This window comes from Aquarana catesbeiana, linkage group LG02 (genome assembly GCF_042186555.1).
Source record: "Aquarana catesbeiana isolate 2022-GZ linkage group LG02, ASM4218655v1, whole genome shotgun sequence".
NCBI classification, from domain to species: domain Eukaryota; kingdom Metazoa; phylum Chordata; class Amphibia; order Anura; family Ranidae; genus Aquarana; species Aquarana catesbeiana.
In genome coordinates, this window is record NC_133325.1 from 561,881,144 (window position 1) to 561,899,399 (window position 18,256).

At 41.0% G+C, this 18,256-nt stretch overlaps 1 protein-coding gene across 3 annotated transcripts in view; it reads right to left on the minus strand.

The window, feature by feature from the left end:
- Positions 1–18,256, minus strand: part of ITPR3 (inositol 1,4,5-trisphosphate receptor type 3) — a 475,039-nt gene that overhangs the window by 219,748 nt on the left and 237,035 nt on the right. For all 3 annotated transcript variants that reach the window (XM_073616048.1, XM_073616047.1, XM_073616046.1), the window contains exons 24-25: positions 6,926–6,983; positions 4,903–5,065 (exon numbers count right to left, since the gene is read on the minus strand). In XM_073616048.1, coding sequence (XP_073472149.1) covers positions 4,903–5,065; positions 6,926–6,983 — 221 coding nt within the window. The remainder of the gene's footprint in view (positions 1–4,902; positions 5,066–6,925; positions 6,984–18,256) is intronic.

Genomic DNA, 18,256 nt, shown 5'->3' on the forward strand with positions numbered 1-18,256 from the left:
GAAGGTACCTTTGAAGCATCTAGCAAAAGCCAAGTACCCCTTCCAAAGGGTACAGATCGACTACATCCAAATGCCGAAGAGTGGCCCATATGAATATGTATTGATTGTCATTGACATGTTCTCCGCATGGCCAGAAGGCTATCCCGTTAGCAACATGACGGCAAAGACCACGGCTAAAAGACTTTTAATGGAAATAGTGTGCAGATATGGTGTCCCAGAGGTCATATAGAGCAATCAGGGGCCGGATTTCATGGCCTCAGTGACCAAGGAAATATGGGCAGCTTTAGGGGTCACACTAGCTTTCCATACCCCATACCATCCTCAAAGCAGTGGGAAGGTGGAAAGATTGAATGGCACAATAACATCTGGAATGCTAAAAATGTCTCAGGAAACACGAATGAGTTGGCCAGACAGCCTACCCATTGCCTTATTCAGTGTTAGGTACACTCCACATACCCCATACCATCCTCAAAGCAGTGGGAAGGTGGAAAGATTGAATGGCACAATAACATCTGGAATGCTAAAAATGTCTCAGGAAACACGAATGAGTTGGCCAGACAGCCTACCCATTGCCTTATTCAGTGTTAGGTACACTCCAAGGGGAAACCATGGTCTGTCACCCTATGAGATATTGTTTAGTTTAGCCCCCAGACTGGGTTGTTACTTCCCACAGCAATTGCAGCTCCAATCTGATGTATTGACTGATTATGTGACTGCTTTATCTCGAGAATTAACCCGTATCCATTCGCAAGTGTTTTCTTCCATTCCAGATCCTGAGCTAGATACAGGAACACACAAGCTGGTTCCCGATGATTGGGTCCTGGTAAAGAAGTTTGTGAGAAAGCACACTCTTGAACCCAGATATGTTGGTCCTTTCCAGGTTCTCCTAACAACTGCCACATCAGTCAAGGTGGCCGAAAAGAACATGTGGATACACGCCTCCCACTGCAAGAAAGTCCCTGTACCTGAGGAAGAGGCAGAGGGGACCAAATGATTCTGTATATCCTTTTCATAGTAATCACTGCTCAGGCACAAGAGGTAGCCATCAAACAAAAAGATGGTATAACCCAATTCTGGTATAACTTATCCAATACACATGTTGCCACTTTTATATCCTCTTATGAACAGATAATTCCAGGTACTATGTACAAGACCCGGTCCTGGGATGAAGCAGTAAGACCCATGACTGTGTATGTATGCGTTACTGATTTCTATTGGGGTAACAACTGTGATTCCTGGGGAGCAGTGGGTTGGAACACTGGGGGTACAAACCTGAAAACACCCAAAATAGAAAGGACAAAAATGGGAAGTAACTCTTAGATAGAATGACAATCAACAAGCACACAGATCAGTATTACACCAAAGAGTTTAAGTTGATCATTGAGAATTCTAGCCCAGGAGACAGTGGGACCTATGTTCTGGGCCTGTGGTGGGGGAGTGGGTATCTCAGTTATAGAAAACCTTTCCAACTGAAAGATATGTTCAATAACCCAGAGTGGGGAGTTCCCCAATCCACATCTAGCTCAAACCCTCTGAGGCCCCATATGCAGACATTAAAGGACATGGTGGCCATAGCAGACCCTACCTTTGCGGATACTATGGCTGCAGAAACCGGGTTCTCAGATGTCAACTTGTGGCTTGACTGGATGAGGTACAGTGCAAGGAAACACAATAAGACCAATTGCTATGTGTGTGGGGGGGCTAGACCACATTTAGGAATGGTACCCCTAAACATATCCCCCAAACATGAGACATGCTTTCTCAGCCTGTTTACCAACACAACCACTAACCACTCCCTGTGTGAACATTGGAAGACGGAATATCCCATAGTCACCAAGACCCCCAAGCCAGGAGAAGGTATCACCATATATCCTGGCAATTACACATGCTATGGACGGTATCAGGGAGTGGGGAAATCTCTTGAGAATTTCACTAAGTGTTACTGTGGGTCTTATAGTGAGGTGTCTGCAGATCTGGTGCAAAATCAAGTCCAGTCTTTGGGAGACATGTACTGGATCTGCGGAACCATGAAAATTAGAACCAGATTAACAGGATAGTGGACAAGAGAATGTGCACTGGCCAAGGCCATAATGCCTCTACATATTTTCTCAGAGAATCCAAAGCCAGATACAAACAACACACTCCGACCTAACAGGAGGCGTAGGAGTGCCCCAGCAGGAAGCTTCGACCCTCATGTATACATAGATGCCATAGGGGTCCCTAGAGGGGTCCCAGATGAGTTCAAAGCAAGAGACCAAGTAGCAGCAGGATTTGAGTCCCTGATCCCCATCATCACTGTAAACAAGAATGTAGACTGGATAAATGACATCTACTACAACCAACAATGGATTGTTGATTACACCAGACATGCACTCCGAGGTTTAGCCGAACAACTAGAACCTGCTTCACATATGACCTTCCAAAACCTTATGGCCTTAGATATGGTCCTAGCTGATAAGGGGGGTACGTGTAAGATGTTACCTGAAATAAGTACATGCTGTACTTACATCCCAGATAACACAGGCCCAAATGGTAAAGTGACTTTAGCCATCCAGAAACTTGAGGATTTTGTCCAAAGAATTAAAGAAGAATTCAGGGCTCTCCAACCCCTGGGTTCAGTACTAAACCTGGATCAAGGGAGGATGGCAGGGAATTTTAACACAGATTGGAATAGCCATTCTGATAATTCTAGTGACCCTAGCCGTTATGGTCTGCTGTGTTCTTCCCTGCTTTAAGAAGTGTGTAGAAAAAGCCGTTGACCAATCTACTCCCATGTTTGTGAACCAGGAAATACCAGATGATGAAGATTATGTAAGACTTGATGATGCTTATGTGTTACGCTCCGTTACAGTTACTTTCCCCTGAGATGCAACACCATAGGATTACAGGGACAGACAGCACCCGATTGCCCCTCTCTAAGCTGTATTGAGGGGGGTAGTGAATTAGTCACTGCTCTTCTCTATATACAGCCCAAAAGAGTTGCAGAAGAGAATGGGCCAGGGGAGTAGGACTTTTACTATGAGGGACAGATTAAAATAATTGAAATAGACAGTTTCAAGGGGGGTCTGTAATGGATGTGATTAAGGGAATCATGAAATGTCGATTCCAATGTGTATATGAGTACATGTTTTATATGCCTGATATATCAGCTTCTATGCTTATAAGCCTTAAGACATATTCAGATATTTTGCAAAGCTCACCCTTCTCTTGCTTAGGAACTGGACTGCAACAGTTAACAGAAGTTTGCGCCTGCTTCCGAGAATACATTCAAAATATAACAACATAACACCAATGGTTTAAAAATGAAGCAAGAACATGGCCACTTCCTCATGGATGTCCCAGCTAAAGGCCAAAACTTTGTCACATACTTTGTCCTAAAGTATTTATATATTTGTGGCTGTTTTGTGGTTTGCATGCGCTAGTCTTATTGATGTATCTTAATCTTTAACAAAATTGTATAAAAGTTTGGAAAAGAGGAAATAAAACAGAAAGTAATTTGACTCTGAACTAAGTCTCAGTGTGAGTTACTTGAAGCATGCATGCTTTATATTCAACAATCTGATCTGGGGTAGATATAATATCTGACTTTTTTGTTCTGATCCAAAACAGTACATCTAGCACTCCCTTGCCCCCAAAGTGACAATGCTGCTATCAAAATCTGCCCCCTGTGCTCCTTCATCCAGAATGGGGTGAATGTAATACAGGAAGTGTGTCACTGGCCAGATCACCAGGGCAAAACAGATGTGGTGGCTGTATTATTATTTTTTTTAACCTCTAATGATTAGTAAGCTGCAATATACTATATTTTTGGTTTTGGGCTCAATATCACTTAAAACTGAACATTTGCAGTGATGTATAAAATCCAATATGCAATTGGCTTGATCAGTATAACCATGTTGTGTAGTATATAAACAGTGCTCTCAACACACTAATAGTAATCCTGTGCCATAAAACAAACACATAACATGCAGAAGATAAAGGCAATAACCTGTACATATAACATATTCTTATGCAAAGTGTCTGTCCTGGGGTTACTGGTAGAGGAAAGCACCATTTGTGGGATGAACACTGAAAGTTATATGAAGAAGCAAGCTCGCTTTAAGATAAATTGCATTTATTGGTGTTGGATGACACCTTATATTTGTCCTAAGATGTGATAAACATTGCCATTGAGTTATATTAATGTATGTTATTTACTGTTTTATTCACATACTGTTTTTTTGACATTGAAATGTTTGTTTGTTTTATGACACATGATTAATGTTGTGGGGGGATCAATGCTTATATACTGTTCAACACATTTATTACCTGATCATTTATGCTAAGGCTAGGCTTAGATTGCACTTTAGCAGACGCACAGGGGTACCATTGATTGTTAATACCAGCTCCACGCATTGGCAACCATGGCACTTTTTCTCATGCACTGAACTGCATGGTGCCGCAGCATCGTGCAGCTTGGTGCAGCACTATTAAAAAAAAGGGGTTGGAGACTTCTTTCCCCTTGTTTCTTCAGGTAGGGCAGCCTGATGAAATGAATGGACTGCCTATGCGCAGAACGCATGTTACAATAATGTGAACCTAGCTCTGAAAAAAATTTACTTTATCACATGGGATATATGCATTTGTAAATATTAACTACCACTGTGTTTAAATACTATTTAATAAACTGGCTTAGGGGATTAAAATTAGGCTGTAATACAGGAGTTTAGAACTAAGGATAGATTTATTGCAACTGGTTTGATTTCCAAAGTTCAGGCCATCATATACCAAAACTTTTGACTTCTGGTCACTGTGCATTTCATTACTAAAACAACTTTCATGGTTATATAAATGACTGCTGCATTACACAACTTTTTTTCAAACAGATCAAAGTTTCTACTTCCAACATACTTCCAGAGGTACCTGTTTAAATGTATGTAGCACTTCTTGTCTTTGGCTAAAATGTTTAAAAAGAAGTTGTAGAGATCCAGAGATGAGGGCGGGGTAGTCATTCATTGTCAGCTGTATGAGGACACGCAGAAACATCCTACCACCCTCATCATCAACCTCCAGCATAGTATTCTTCCTGCAGGGAAGAATCAAATTATTGGTCCATCAATCCTAACAAACAACTTGCGGTTTATAATAATAATATCTAGAAATGTGAATGTCAGCAGTTCAGAACTGAAACAGTTGACTCTTCATTTATTTTTGCTGTGCAGCTGATGACAGGCTACAGTATTATTTTCTCTGCCTACTTAGACCAGAAAAGGGCTGCACAAACTGCTGGAAGTGTCCTTTAATGTAATTATTAGAATATGTGCTGTGTATGGGCAGTATAACTTTTCATGACCAAACACATTCACTTTGGATAAATTCATATTATTCAGTCATGTGCAAGTTAAATCCTTGTTTTTTTTTCATTTCCCTTACATATTCAAAGTGAACACAGTTTCATCTTACAGTTTGTAGAGTCAAAGAGAAGTGCATCACTTCAATCCTCCAAGTGCTCTCATCATATGCTGAAATCAGGTGCTATTTAGGAATTTGTCACTCCTCCACACAAAGCTTAGTATAATCCAAATGTAAAGTTGCACTCCAATGATATCTTCACAAAACTTTAATCAGCCAAAATTAAACACATGCCCCTACCCCCAGGAACACCTTTCATATGTTTCATAGATGAATTATAGAGCCCATTGGGTAAAACATGTCAAGAGGGGTGGTCCTGGGGCCGGGACCATATGCTAAAGCTGAATAAAGTTTTGCCTGTGAAGACATCATAGGTGTGCGGCTTTTCCCTTGGATTATACCAACCCGCTTCACCTCAGTTATTAAGCCAAGTGAACTTGCACATAGCAAAATTAAATACTTTTAGTAAATCAACCCCAATGTACAGGTGTTGGACAATAACATGGAATCACGACATGATTTGCAGGTGTGAAAGTAACAACTTTTTTCGCATTGAAAGCGGAAGTGATGTATCATTATTTTGCTTCCGCTTTGTGATGAGACATCTAGCTAACAGGTGAGAAGCCTTGCTTTCGTCATTGCGCTGCTAGTAATATGGAGTCATGTCAGAGATTTACCGAGTTTCAAAGAGGGCAAATTGTTGGTGCCCACTTAGCTGGTGTCTCTGTGATTGAAATTGATCATTTATTTGCGGTGTTGCTAGGAACAGTATCAAAGGTTATGCTGACTGTGACGGACTCTGGACAACCCGGTATCTTCACTAAGAAGCTGCTTTCCAAACTCTGGAACACGAGGCCAGTGAATATAGCTATAGGCATATATAGGCAACACCAGTTTTTGGAGCAAACCAGAAGAACTGCTTTATTAGAGAACAACACTGAATTTATACAGAAAACTAAAAGATAAGAGATACTCCCATTACCACAGACAATGTCCTCAGACAGTAGAGCTAATCCTATTATCATAGACAATGGCCACCTCAGACAGTCCGGCTCCCCAAAGGAATACATTATACATAGGTAGCAAAAAGTCAATTAATGACCAGCTCATTCTGGATAACTTGAAAACACATTCAGACACAGAGATCTCTGGGCAATTTTTCTCCTGTAGCCCCAAGTCAGTGACAACAGCATACACAGTTTCTGGGAACATTTCGTCTGATAAGCATGAGTGTGGTCGACATGAACAACTGATCGAAAGAGACAAAAGGACATTGCGCAGGATTGTGACTCAGATTTTTGTATAAAGAGTGGTATCACATTCCATTTTCCACCATGCAAGACTTATATGTTTTCCCAGGAGAATTCAGGCTGTCTTGGATGCCAAATGCAGTCCAACACCATATTACGTAACAATTTAGTTCTTTTACCATACTTGTTTCCATTATTTTGTCCAACCCCTGTATGCAACAGCAGTGCTTATGCAATAACCTGCACCATTTATTGACCCCAATTGAGCAGACATATTTACTTACCCCACTCCAAACATAGCTTCTGCTTGTTCTGAAATACGCTCTAGATTTAAGGTGGCATCTGTACAACCAAGAAAGAATTATGGAATGTTCAAGATTTATTAGGAATTAAATATACAATTACCTGTATATAATTTACCAATGTTACAGTAACATCTTCATATTTTGTCCATCTACTGACAGCAAACTGGTAATGACAGTGCAGTATAGACTGTTACAATGTACTTTTGGATGTTATAATTATATAACGTATATCAACTATGTTAACTAAAGTGTTGAATTCTATAGTACGTACCACATGCAGAAATAGTGATCACCCTTCTGATAAATGACTTTTCCCTAAAAAAAATGGCAAGCTACAAACTTTGTTTGTTCCTTGTGCTCATCGGAATTCACATGCTAAATGCATCACTTTAAATTTTATCATACAACCCTAATTCCAAAAAAGTTGGGACACTGTAAAATCAGAATCTATGATTTGCAAATCCCATAAACCCTTTTTTTTATTCACAATAGAAAGTAGCAACCATATCAAATGTTTAAACTAAGAAAATATACCATTTTAAGAAACAAAGGTCATTTTGAAATTGATGGGAGCAACACGTCTTAAAAAAGTTAGGGCAAGGCCCTGTTTAGCAACCCCTCTTCTTTTAGCAGCACTCTGTAAACATCTGGGAACAGAGGAGACCAGTTGCTGGATTTTTTTGGAGAGTTGTCCCATTCTTGCCAGATATAGGATTCTAACTGCTCAACAGTCCTGGGTTTTCTTTGTTGTATTTTTCATTTCAGGGTGTACCAAATATTTTCAACTGGTGAAATGTCTGGACAGCAGACAGGCCAGTTAAGTGCCTTGAAAAAGTATTTATACCCCTTGAAGTTTTCCAAATTTTGTCATGATACAACCAAAAATGTAAATGTATTTTACTGGAATTTTATGTGATAGATTAACACAAAGTGGCACATAATTGTGACGTGGAAGAAAAATAATACATGGTTTTCTAGTAGTTATTATTAAATTAGTAAATAGAGTCCACCTGTGTGAATGCAGGGTCCTGGGTTTTGTAAAAATGTAATGTCTTTACAATATTACGTTGCAGAACATAAATCTGAAATTGTTTGACAATTTTAAAATGCAGCTTTTCAGAGATTGGCGAACCTCTGCCCAAGTATACTTCTGAGACACTTACTCTAATATAAGATGCTCTTTTTTATACTCAATCGTGCTACCTACCTATTGCCAAATATCCTAATCAGTTGAAAAATGTTCTTCCAGCTCTCCTTAGGCCAGTCATGCATGGATCAAAATTTAGCTGGTTCAGCAGGCACTGGCCAAATTTTGATCTATGTATGGGCTATCTGGTTGGGTTTTTCCCAACAGATCAATGCCAGCAACAGTGATCATTGTATTCCTTCCCCCTGGGTACCAAAATGTAAAAAAAACACATAGGGAGAATTCAGTAAAGCAATTGCAACACTATTCTGGCAGTATGGTTACTTTAAAATGTTCTGCGGCAAATTCATTAAAGTACTACAACGTTTTCATTAACAAACTGGCTGCAACAAATAAAAAAAATGCCTTTGATTCATAGATAATGAAACTGAACTTCATTAAGACTAACTCAAAGTTGGCATACAGACAGACCAGAGTAAGGGGGGGAAGGTACAGTGGGGAAAATAATTATTTGATCCCCTGCAGATTTTGTGAGTTTGCCCACTTACAAATGAAGGGTCTATCATTTTTATCATAGGTGTATTTAAATGATAGAGACAGAGGGGTTGATTTACTAAAGGCAGATAGATTGTGCACTTTGCAAATGCAGTTGCTCCGAGATTTAGTAAATGAGCTAAAGCTTCACTTTGCAATGAGTACCCAATCACGTGCAAGGAAAATTAAAAAAACAGCATTTTTGCTGGCACAAGATTGGTTGATGGAAGTCACCAGAGCTCCTTTCATTTACTAAGCTCTGGAGCGACTGCTCTTGCAGAGCGCAACTGCACTTTGCAAAGTATACAGTCTATTTGCCTTTAGTAATTCAACCCCAGAATATCAACTGGAAATTTAAAAAAAAAATACATGATACAAATGTTGTAAATTGAGTTACAGTTCAGTGAGTAAAATAAGTATTTGATCCCCAAGCAAAACATTACTTAGTACTTGGTAGAGAAACCCTTGTTGGCAAGCACAAAGGTAAGACATTTCTTGTATTTGGTTACCAGGTTTGAACACATCTCAGGAGGGATTTTGGGCCACTCTTCTTTACAGATCTTCTTTAAATCCTTAAGTTTTCTTGTCTGTCGCTTAGTAGTTCGAAGTTTCAGCTCCCTCCATAAATGTTTTATAGGATTAAGGTCTGGATACTGGCTAGGCCACTACATGACCTTAATGTGCTTGTTTTTAAGCCCACTCCTTTGTTGCCTTGGCGGTATGTTTTGGGTCATTGTCATACTAGAAGACCCATTCATTATCCACCTTCAGTGTTCTGGTTGAGGGAAGAGGGTTCCCATCCGAAATTTTACAATATGTGGCCCTGTCCATTGGCCCCTCAATGTGGAAAAGTCGTCCAGTACCTTTAGCAGAGAAACAGCCCCAATGCATTATGTTTCAACCTCCGTGCTTGACTATAGGGATGGTGTTCTTAAGGTCATAGTCAGTATTTTTCTTCCTCCAAACACGGTGAGTCAAGTTAATGCCAGAGAGCTTAATTTTGGTCTCATCTGACCACAACACTTTCTCCCAATCCTTCTCTGAATCATTTAGATGTTCATTGGCAAACTTCAGACGGGCCTGTATATGTGCCTTCTTGAGGAGGGGGACCTTGCAGACGCTGCAGAATTTCAATCCATGGCAGCATATTGTGTTACCAGTGGTTTGCTTGGTGACTGTGGTCCCAACTGCCTTGAGATCATTCACATAAACAAGGAAGAGAGGCACCTCTAAGTGTAGGAGTTGAAACCACTTTAATAGGAACATACAAATGGTAACATTTGTGGAGAATTAACCACTTGACCACTGGGCACTTAAACCCCCTTAATAACCAGACAAATTTTCAGCTTTCAGTGCTCTCACATTTTGAATGACAATTACTCAGTCATGCAACACTGTACCTATATGAAATTTTTGTCTTTTTTTTAATACAAATAGAGCTTTCTTTTGTTGGTATTTAATCACTGCTGGGTTCTTATTTTTTGCGCTATGAAAGAAAAAAGACCAAAAATTCTGTAAAAAATGCATTTTCTTTGTTTCTGTTATAAAATTTTGCAAATTGGCTGAGTATGGCTGGGTATTGATGGGTATGGCAGAGTATGGCTGGGTATCGCTGGGTATGGCAGAGTATGGCTGGGTATTGCAGAGTATGGCTGGGTTTTACTGAGTATTGCAGAGTATGGCTGGGTATGGCAGAGTATGGCTGGGTATGGTAGATTATTGCGGGGTATTGCACAGTATTGTGGGGTATTGCGGGGTATTGCAGAGTATTGCGGGGTATTGCAGAGCATTGCAGAGTATTGCAGGGTATTGCAGAGTATTGCACGGTATTGCAGAGTATTGCACGGTATTGCAGAGTATTGCGGGGTATTGCAGAGTATTGCGGGGTATTGCAGGGTACTGCAGGGTATTGCAGAGTATTGCGGGGTATTGCAGAGTATTGCGGGGTATTGCAGGGTATTGCAGAGTATTGCAGAGTATTGCGGGGTATTGCAGAGTATTGCAGGGTATTGCAGAGTATTGCAGAGTAGTGCAGGGTATTGCTGAGCATGGAGGGATGGCTGAGCATGGATGGATGGATCCATGGATGTGACAGCAATTATCACAGAGCACCGCTGTGGGCACTACACATCCAGCCCACAGAGCTGCTGCCATCCGATCCCTCCCTCTCTCCACTCACGCTGTACCGATCAGTACACAGAGGGGAGGGAGGAACCGGTGTTGTGACACGACTCCGGTTTGTTTACATGTGATCGCTCCGTCATTTGACCCTGCGGTCACGGATGTTCTCGGGTGCACGCCCCAGGGGCCGTGCGAGAGCAGGATTCTGTGAGGACGTCACTGTACGCCCTCCCAGAGTTATCCAACCGCCCTGCACCCGTCATTTGGCTATGGGCCGGTTGGTAACTCGTTAAAAAGGCACATCTGTAGGTACAAGCATCCCAGGAGTAGGAATAGATGAACGAGTCAATTTTCCTCCCTTCCGCCTCTCTAGTTTCAGCAACAGAGCACTGCAATCCCCGCTGGTCACCGTAGGGTGAAAACAAATGGCCGGGAAGTGTGGAGAAGCCAAACTGAGGCTTGATGCGCAGATTGCTAGGCGGCGAGGAGGGATGACATCAAAAGAGTGTGACGCATTTCCGAGCAAGCACGCGGTGTGCGTATTGCAGCAGCCGTGCTCCTTTTTCAAGCATAGTAACTGGGATAGATGGCTGACCATATAAAGCGCAGCAGGGGGGGGGGCAAAACAATATGATAGGACACAGTTTATATAAATGAAGATACTGAAGACTAAGTAGTGGGGCAATGACCATAGGGACTAAAAATACTATACACAATAAAATAAATTACATTAGATCTTCCAAAGAGAGAATATATACAAAACGAATAAGTATTGAGCATGCAGCAGTGGGAAAAATCTTTGATTAATACTAAAAGAGGTCTATGCATATAAAAGTCTGATTAATCATCAATAGTCAAAGATAGTATTGGTTGGCAGCTATAATGTGTAGAATCCAATAAAAAAGCTACCAAATAAACTGAGCTAGATATAATAATATAAGTGTGGCCCTATAAAAAACAATATAAAAGAAATATGCATGTATGCAAACATGTATATATTCTACACACATACATACAGTTGTGCTCATAAGTTTATATACCCTGGCAGAATTTATGATTTTTTGTCCATTTTTCAGAGAATATGAATGATAACACAAAAACTTTTCTTTCACTCATGGTTAGTGTTTGGCTGAAGCCATTTATTATCAATCAACTGTGTTTACTCTTTTTAAATCATAATGACAACAGAAACTAGTAAAATTACCCTGATCAAAAGTTTACATACTCCAGTTCTTAATACCGTGTATTGCCCCTTTAAAATCAATGACAGCTTGAAGTCTTTTGTGGTATTTGTGGATGAGGCTCTTTATCTTCTCAGATGGTAAAGCTGCCCATTCCTCTTGGCCAAAAGCCTCCAGTTCCTGTAAATTCTTGGGCTGTCTTGCATGAACTGCATGTTTGAGATCTCCCCAGAGTGGCTCAATGATATTGAGGTCAGGAGACTGAGATGGCCGCTCCAGAACCGTCACTTTATTCGACTGTAGCCAATGACAGGTCGACTTGGCCTTGTGTTTTGGATCATCGTCATGTTGGAATGTCCAAGTACGTCCAATGCGCAGCTTCCTGGCTGATGAATGCAAATGTTCCTCCAATATTTTTTGATAACATGCTACATTCATCTTGCCATCAATTTTGACCAAATTTCCTGTGCCTTTGTAGCTTACACATTCCCAAAACATCAGCGATCCACTTCCGTGCTTCACAGTAGGAATGGAGTACCTTTCATCATAGGCCTTGTTGACTCCTCTCCAAATGTAGCATTCATGGTTGTGGCCAAAAAGCTCAATTTTGGTCTCATCACTCCAAATTACTTTGTGTCAGGTTTGAGGCTTGTCTCTGTGCTGTTTGGCGTATTGTAAGTGGGATACTTTGTGGCATTTGCGTAGCAATGGCTTTCTTCTGGCGACTCGACTATGCAGCCCATCTTTCTTCAAGTGCCTCCTTATTTCTTTTTCTTTTTTATTGTGCATCTTGAAACAGTCACACTACATGTTTTCAGAGAGTCCTGTATTTCATCTGAAGTTATTTGTGGGGTTTTCTTTGCAGCCACAACTGCCAGGAAAATTGTTCAGGATGCAATTTTAGTTGGTCTACCTAACAGTGGTTTGGTTTCAACAGAACCCCTCATTTTCCACTTCTTGATTAGAGTTTCAATACTGCTTATTGACATTCTCAATTCCTTTTTTTATTTTTATATATCCCTTTCCTGTTTTATACAGTTTAACTACCTTTTCCCGCAGATCTTTTGACAATTCTTTTGCTTTCCCCATGACTCAGAATCCAGAAATGTCAGTGCAGCACTGAATGAAAGATGCAAGGGTCTGTCAGGAGTCCAGAAACTCATTGACCTTTTATACACCCACACTAATTACAAGCAAACAGATTACAGGTGAGGATGGTTACCTTTAATAGCCATTCAACCCCCTTTGTATCAACTTGTGTGCATGTTATCAGGCCAAAATCACCAGAGTATGTAAACGTTTGATCAAGGTCATTTGGGTAGTTTCTGTTGCCATTATGATTTAATATGATTAAACACAGTTGATTAATAATACATGGCTTCAGCCAAACACTAACCGTGAGTGAAAGAAATGTTTTGTGTTATTCATGTTCTCTGAAAAATGGCCAAGAAATAATGAATTCTGCCAGGGTATGTAAACTTATGAGCACAACTGTATATCATATATGGCTTGTAAGATAAACAATTCTGATCATTACATATCTAACATGGAATAAGTATTTGTAAGGTAAGGGATAGGGAGAAGATGAAAAAATCAAGGAGAAAAAAGGAAAGGGACATAAGAAAAGGAAAAAAAGAGAGTGTGATAGAGAGACATCACTATGTAATCCCTAGATTGGAAAATGCTAATTATTGTAGAAAATTAAAAAAAACATATACATAAAATGTCAAAAATGTGGATATTGTAGTTTACCTAATGAACATAATTGGTAGAGACATCTCCCATCAACAGTAAAACTGAAGTGCTGGGTAGATGGTTGGCTTATGAAGATGGGAGGATCTTCTGAATGATGAACATAGATTCCAGATCACATAACTACTATATACTACATTATAGATACTCACATAAACGTGAACCCTGCCACCCCCCAAAAAAAGAAAAAGACTCCTGGGAAAAAAAATGATAAAAACTATTTAAGTTAGAAATGGGATGGGGCAAGGAAAGATGAAAAAACACATAGTACAAATTGAACTGGAATAGGAAGCCTAGAAAACGGTAGCAATTTCAATTCCCTCCTGGCGAAAGGGCATCAAGGTTATAAATCCAGAAGGTTTCTCTGGCACATACTTTTTTGAAACATTCAGCCTCAGGAAGACATCTGGGCATCTGTTCGATGACCCACTGTGGATTGTTGGTGAAACTCAGCAAAATGTTGTGGGACACTATGCTGAGCTTTTCCCTCTTCTATGAGTCTTCTATGTTGGCCAAAATGCAGCAGATGGTGCGGCCCACATAGATCAATCCACAGGGGCAAGTGAGCCCATAGACAACAAAATCTGAGGAGCAGTTGTAGAAATTGTCCAACTGGTAGGTTTTTCCCTTAGAGCAAAAGGATTTTTTACCATGCTGGACAAACTTACATGTTTTACAAAGATATTTTCGGCACTGATACATACCTACAAGGGGTATCAGAACCGATGAGCTAGGTCTGGTGTCACTGAGTTTAAGTTTGCTTGGGGCAATCTTATTTATAAGATTGCAAGCTTTACGGTAAGTGACTCTGGGATTTTCCGGGAGGATGGTTTTGAGGTGGGGGTCTTGTTGCAATATGTTCCAATGATTAGCAAGGATTCTTTGCTTTTTTTTATATTGAAAATGGAATATAGTAACGAATCTGGTGGAATGGTTACCAAATGAAGCTGTTCCATATAAACCTCATCTCATATGTAGGTTTGTCGCAGCCAACATAACTGCCCTTTTGGGATATTTTGAATCCACTTCGGGTAATGGCAGCTATTGTGATGTAAAATGGAGTTGCCCGCAGTGGACTTGGTGTAGTTTTTGGCATACCATATCTCACAAACGTGAGTACACCCCTCACATTTTTGTAAATATTTTATTATATGTTTATATGTGACAACACTGAAGAAATTACACTTTGCTACAATGTAAAGTAGTGAGTGTACAGCTTGCATAACAGTGTAAATTTGCTGTCCCCTCAAAATAACTCAACACACAGCCGTTAATGTCTAAACCGCTGGCAACAAAAGTGAGTAGACCCCTAAGTGAAAATGTCCAAATTGTGCCCAAAGTGTCAATATTTTGTCTGGCCACCATTATTTTCCAGCACTGCCTTAACCCTCTTGGCCATGGAATTCACCAGAGCTTCTCAGGTTGCCACTGGAGTCCTCTTCCACTCCTCCATGATGACATCACAGAGCTGGTGGATATTAGAGACCTTGCGCTCCTTCACCTTCCATTTGAGGATGCCCCACAGATACTCAATAGGGTTTAGGTCTAAAGACATGCTTGGCCAGTCCATTACCTTTACCTTCAGCTTCTTTAGCAAGGCAGTGGTCATCTTGGAGGTGTGTTTGGGGTTGTTATCATGTTGGAGTACTGCCCTGCGGCCCAGTCTCCGAAAGGAGGGGATCATGCTCTGCTTCAGTATGTCACAGTACATGTTGGCATTCATGGTTCCCTCAATAAACTGTAGCTCCCCAGTGCCGGCAGCACTCATGCAGCCCCAGACCATGACACTCCCACCACCATGCTTGACTGTAGGCAAGACACACTTGTCTTTGTACTACTCACCTGGTTGCCACCACACACGCTTGACACAATCTGAACCAAATAAGTTTATCTTGGTCTTATCAGACCACAGGACATGGTTCCAGTTATCCATATCCTTAGTCTGCTTGTCTTCAGAAAACTGTTTGCAGGCTTTCTTGTGCATCATCTTTAGAAGACGCTTCTTTCTGGGACGACAGCCACGCAGACCAATTTAATGCAGTGTGCGGTATATGGTCTGAGCACTGACAGGCTGACCCCCCACCCTTTCAACCTCTGCAGCAATGCTGGCAGCACTCATACATCTATTTCCCAAAGACAACCTCTGGATATGACGCTAAGCACGTGCACTCAACTTCTTTGGTCGATCATGGTGAGGCCTGTTCTGAGTGGAACCTGTCCTGTTAAACCACTGCATGGTCTTGGCCACCGTGCTGCAGCTCAGTTTCAGGGTCTTGGCAATCTTCTTTTAGCCTAGGCCATTTTTATGTAGAGCAACAATTCTTTTTTTCATATCCTCAGAGAGTTCTTTGCCATGAGGTGCCATGTTGAACTTCCAGTGACCAGTACGAGAGAGTGAGAGCGATAACACCAAATTTAACACACCTGCTCCCCATTCACACCTGAGACCTTGTAACACTAACGAGTCACATGACACCGGGGAGGGAAAATGGCTAATTGGGTCCAATTTGGACATTTTCACTTAGGGGTGTACTCACTTTTGTTGCCAGCGGTTTAGACATTAATGGCTGTGCATTGAGTTATTTTGAGGGGACAGCAAATTTACACTGTTATATAAGCTTTACACTGTAGCAAAGTGTCATTTCTTCAGTGTTGTCACATGAAAACATATAATAGAATATTTACAAAACTGTGAGGGGTGTACTCACTTTTGTGAGATACTGTAGATAGTATCTTCTAAATGACCCAATTCTAGATCCAGAAAAACCAAAGTGTTGGGGTCTGTAACATATGTGAATGACAAACCGTAAGGGTTATTGTTGCAATGGTTGACGAATGAGGTGATGAGATCGACAGATCCATCCCAAATGATAATTATATTGTCAATGTATCTTCAGAAGAAGATAATGTGGACAGAAAATGGGTTCTGTTGCCAAATATAATTGGTTTCCCTGTAACCCATGGCAGGTTAGCATAGGAAGGTGTGAAATTGGCCCCATGGCAGTGTCCTGCAGCTGCAAATAGAAATCACCATCAAAATTAAAGTAAATATGGGTTAGGCAAAAATGGGTAGCTTCCAAAATGAAAGCTGCCTGTCTGGGGTTAAAAAATGGATCTTTTGCCAGGAAAAATTCCAGAGCTAGCAAACCAAAACTATGGGGCGTGGAGGTATATAAAGAATTTACATCTAGGGAAATCCACACATAGGTGGATTCCCATTTACATGGAGATAAAAGTTCCAAGAGGTGTGTACCGTCTCTGATGTTCGATTGTAGCTGGTGGACCAGTGGCTGTAAATACTGATCTATATATTGACTGAATCCCGTGGTCACACTGTCCATCGCAGCCACTTTAGGTCTACCTGGGGGGGATTGTTGGTCTTTATGGTATATGGGGTATTGTCAGAGAGAAGCCTGTTGGCTTCTGCTACATAATCAACTCTGTTTTGTAAAACTATCCCTCCTCTTTTATCAGCAGATTTGATGATGGTGTCTATAGCTAGCATCAGAGATTCTAAGTCTTTAATTTCTAAAGGAGAGCGGTTGTGGTTATTAGGGGTGGTGGTGGAAGACGACCGACACAGTTTTTGGAAGCCGGCATATACAACCCTATTGAAGCTCTCTAGGTAGGGGTCTTTAGAATGAGCAGGATAAAAAAATGATTTTTTGCTTTAGAGAGGAGTGGACTATAGGAGGAGAGGTAGCTAGATGTTGTGTAAATAAGTTGAGTGAGCCATCCTCTATAGAAAGTAAATCCAGTGTATCCATAACTTCAGTATCAAAGTCAAAAAGGCTAGAAGATGGGATGGGTGAATCAGGATCTGTGGGATACGTGTTTGGGAAAGATTTGTCTTTAGCTTGTTTGATATGAAATTTGGATCAGCTTGCTCTTTCTTTCTGTGTGTCTTTGGTATATGTCAGCTCAAGCAAATCTTCCACCTTTAACCACTTCAATACCAGGCACTTAGACACCTTCCCGCCCAGCCCAATTTTCACCTTTCAGCGCTGTTGCAATTTGAATGACAATTGCGCGATCATGCTACACTGTACCCAAACAAATTTTTTATCATTTTGTTCCCACAAATAGAGCTTTCTTTTGGTGGTATTTGATCACCTCTGCGGTTTTTATTTTTTGCGCAACAAATAAAAAAAGACTGAAAATTTCGAAAAAAAACAAGTTTTTCTTTGTTTCTGTTAAATTTTTTTGTAAATAAGTATGCTTTCTCCTTCAATAATGGGCACCGATATGGCTGCACTGATGGGCACTGATACGGCGGCACTGATGGGCACCGATGAGGTGGCACCAATGAGGTGGCACTGATGAGGTGGCACTAACGGGCAGTGATGATGGGCACTGATAGGCGGCACTGATGGGCACTGATAGGTGGCACTGATGGGCACTGATAGGTGGCACTGGTATGCGGCACTGATGGGCACTCATAGGTGGCACCGATGGGCACACATAGGCGGCACTGATGGGCACTCGTAGGTGGCATTGACTGGTATATATGGGTGGCACTGATGGGTACTTATGTGTGGCACTGATGTGTGGCACTGATGGGCACAGATGGGCACA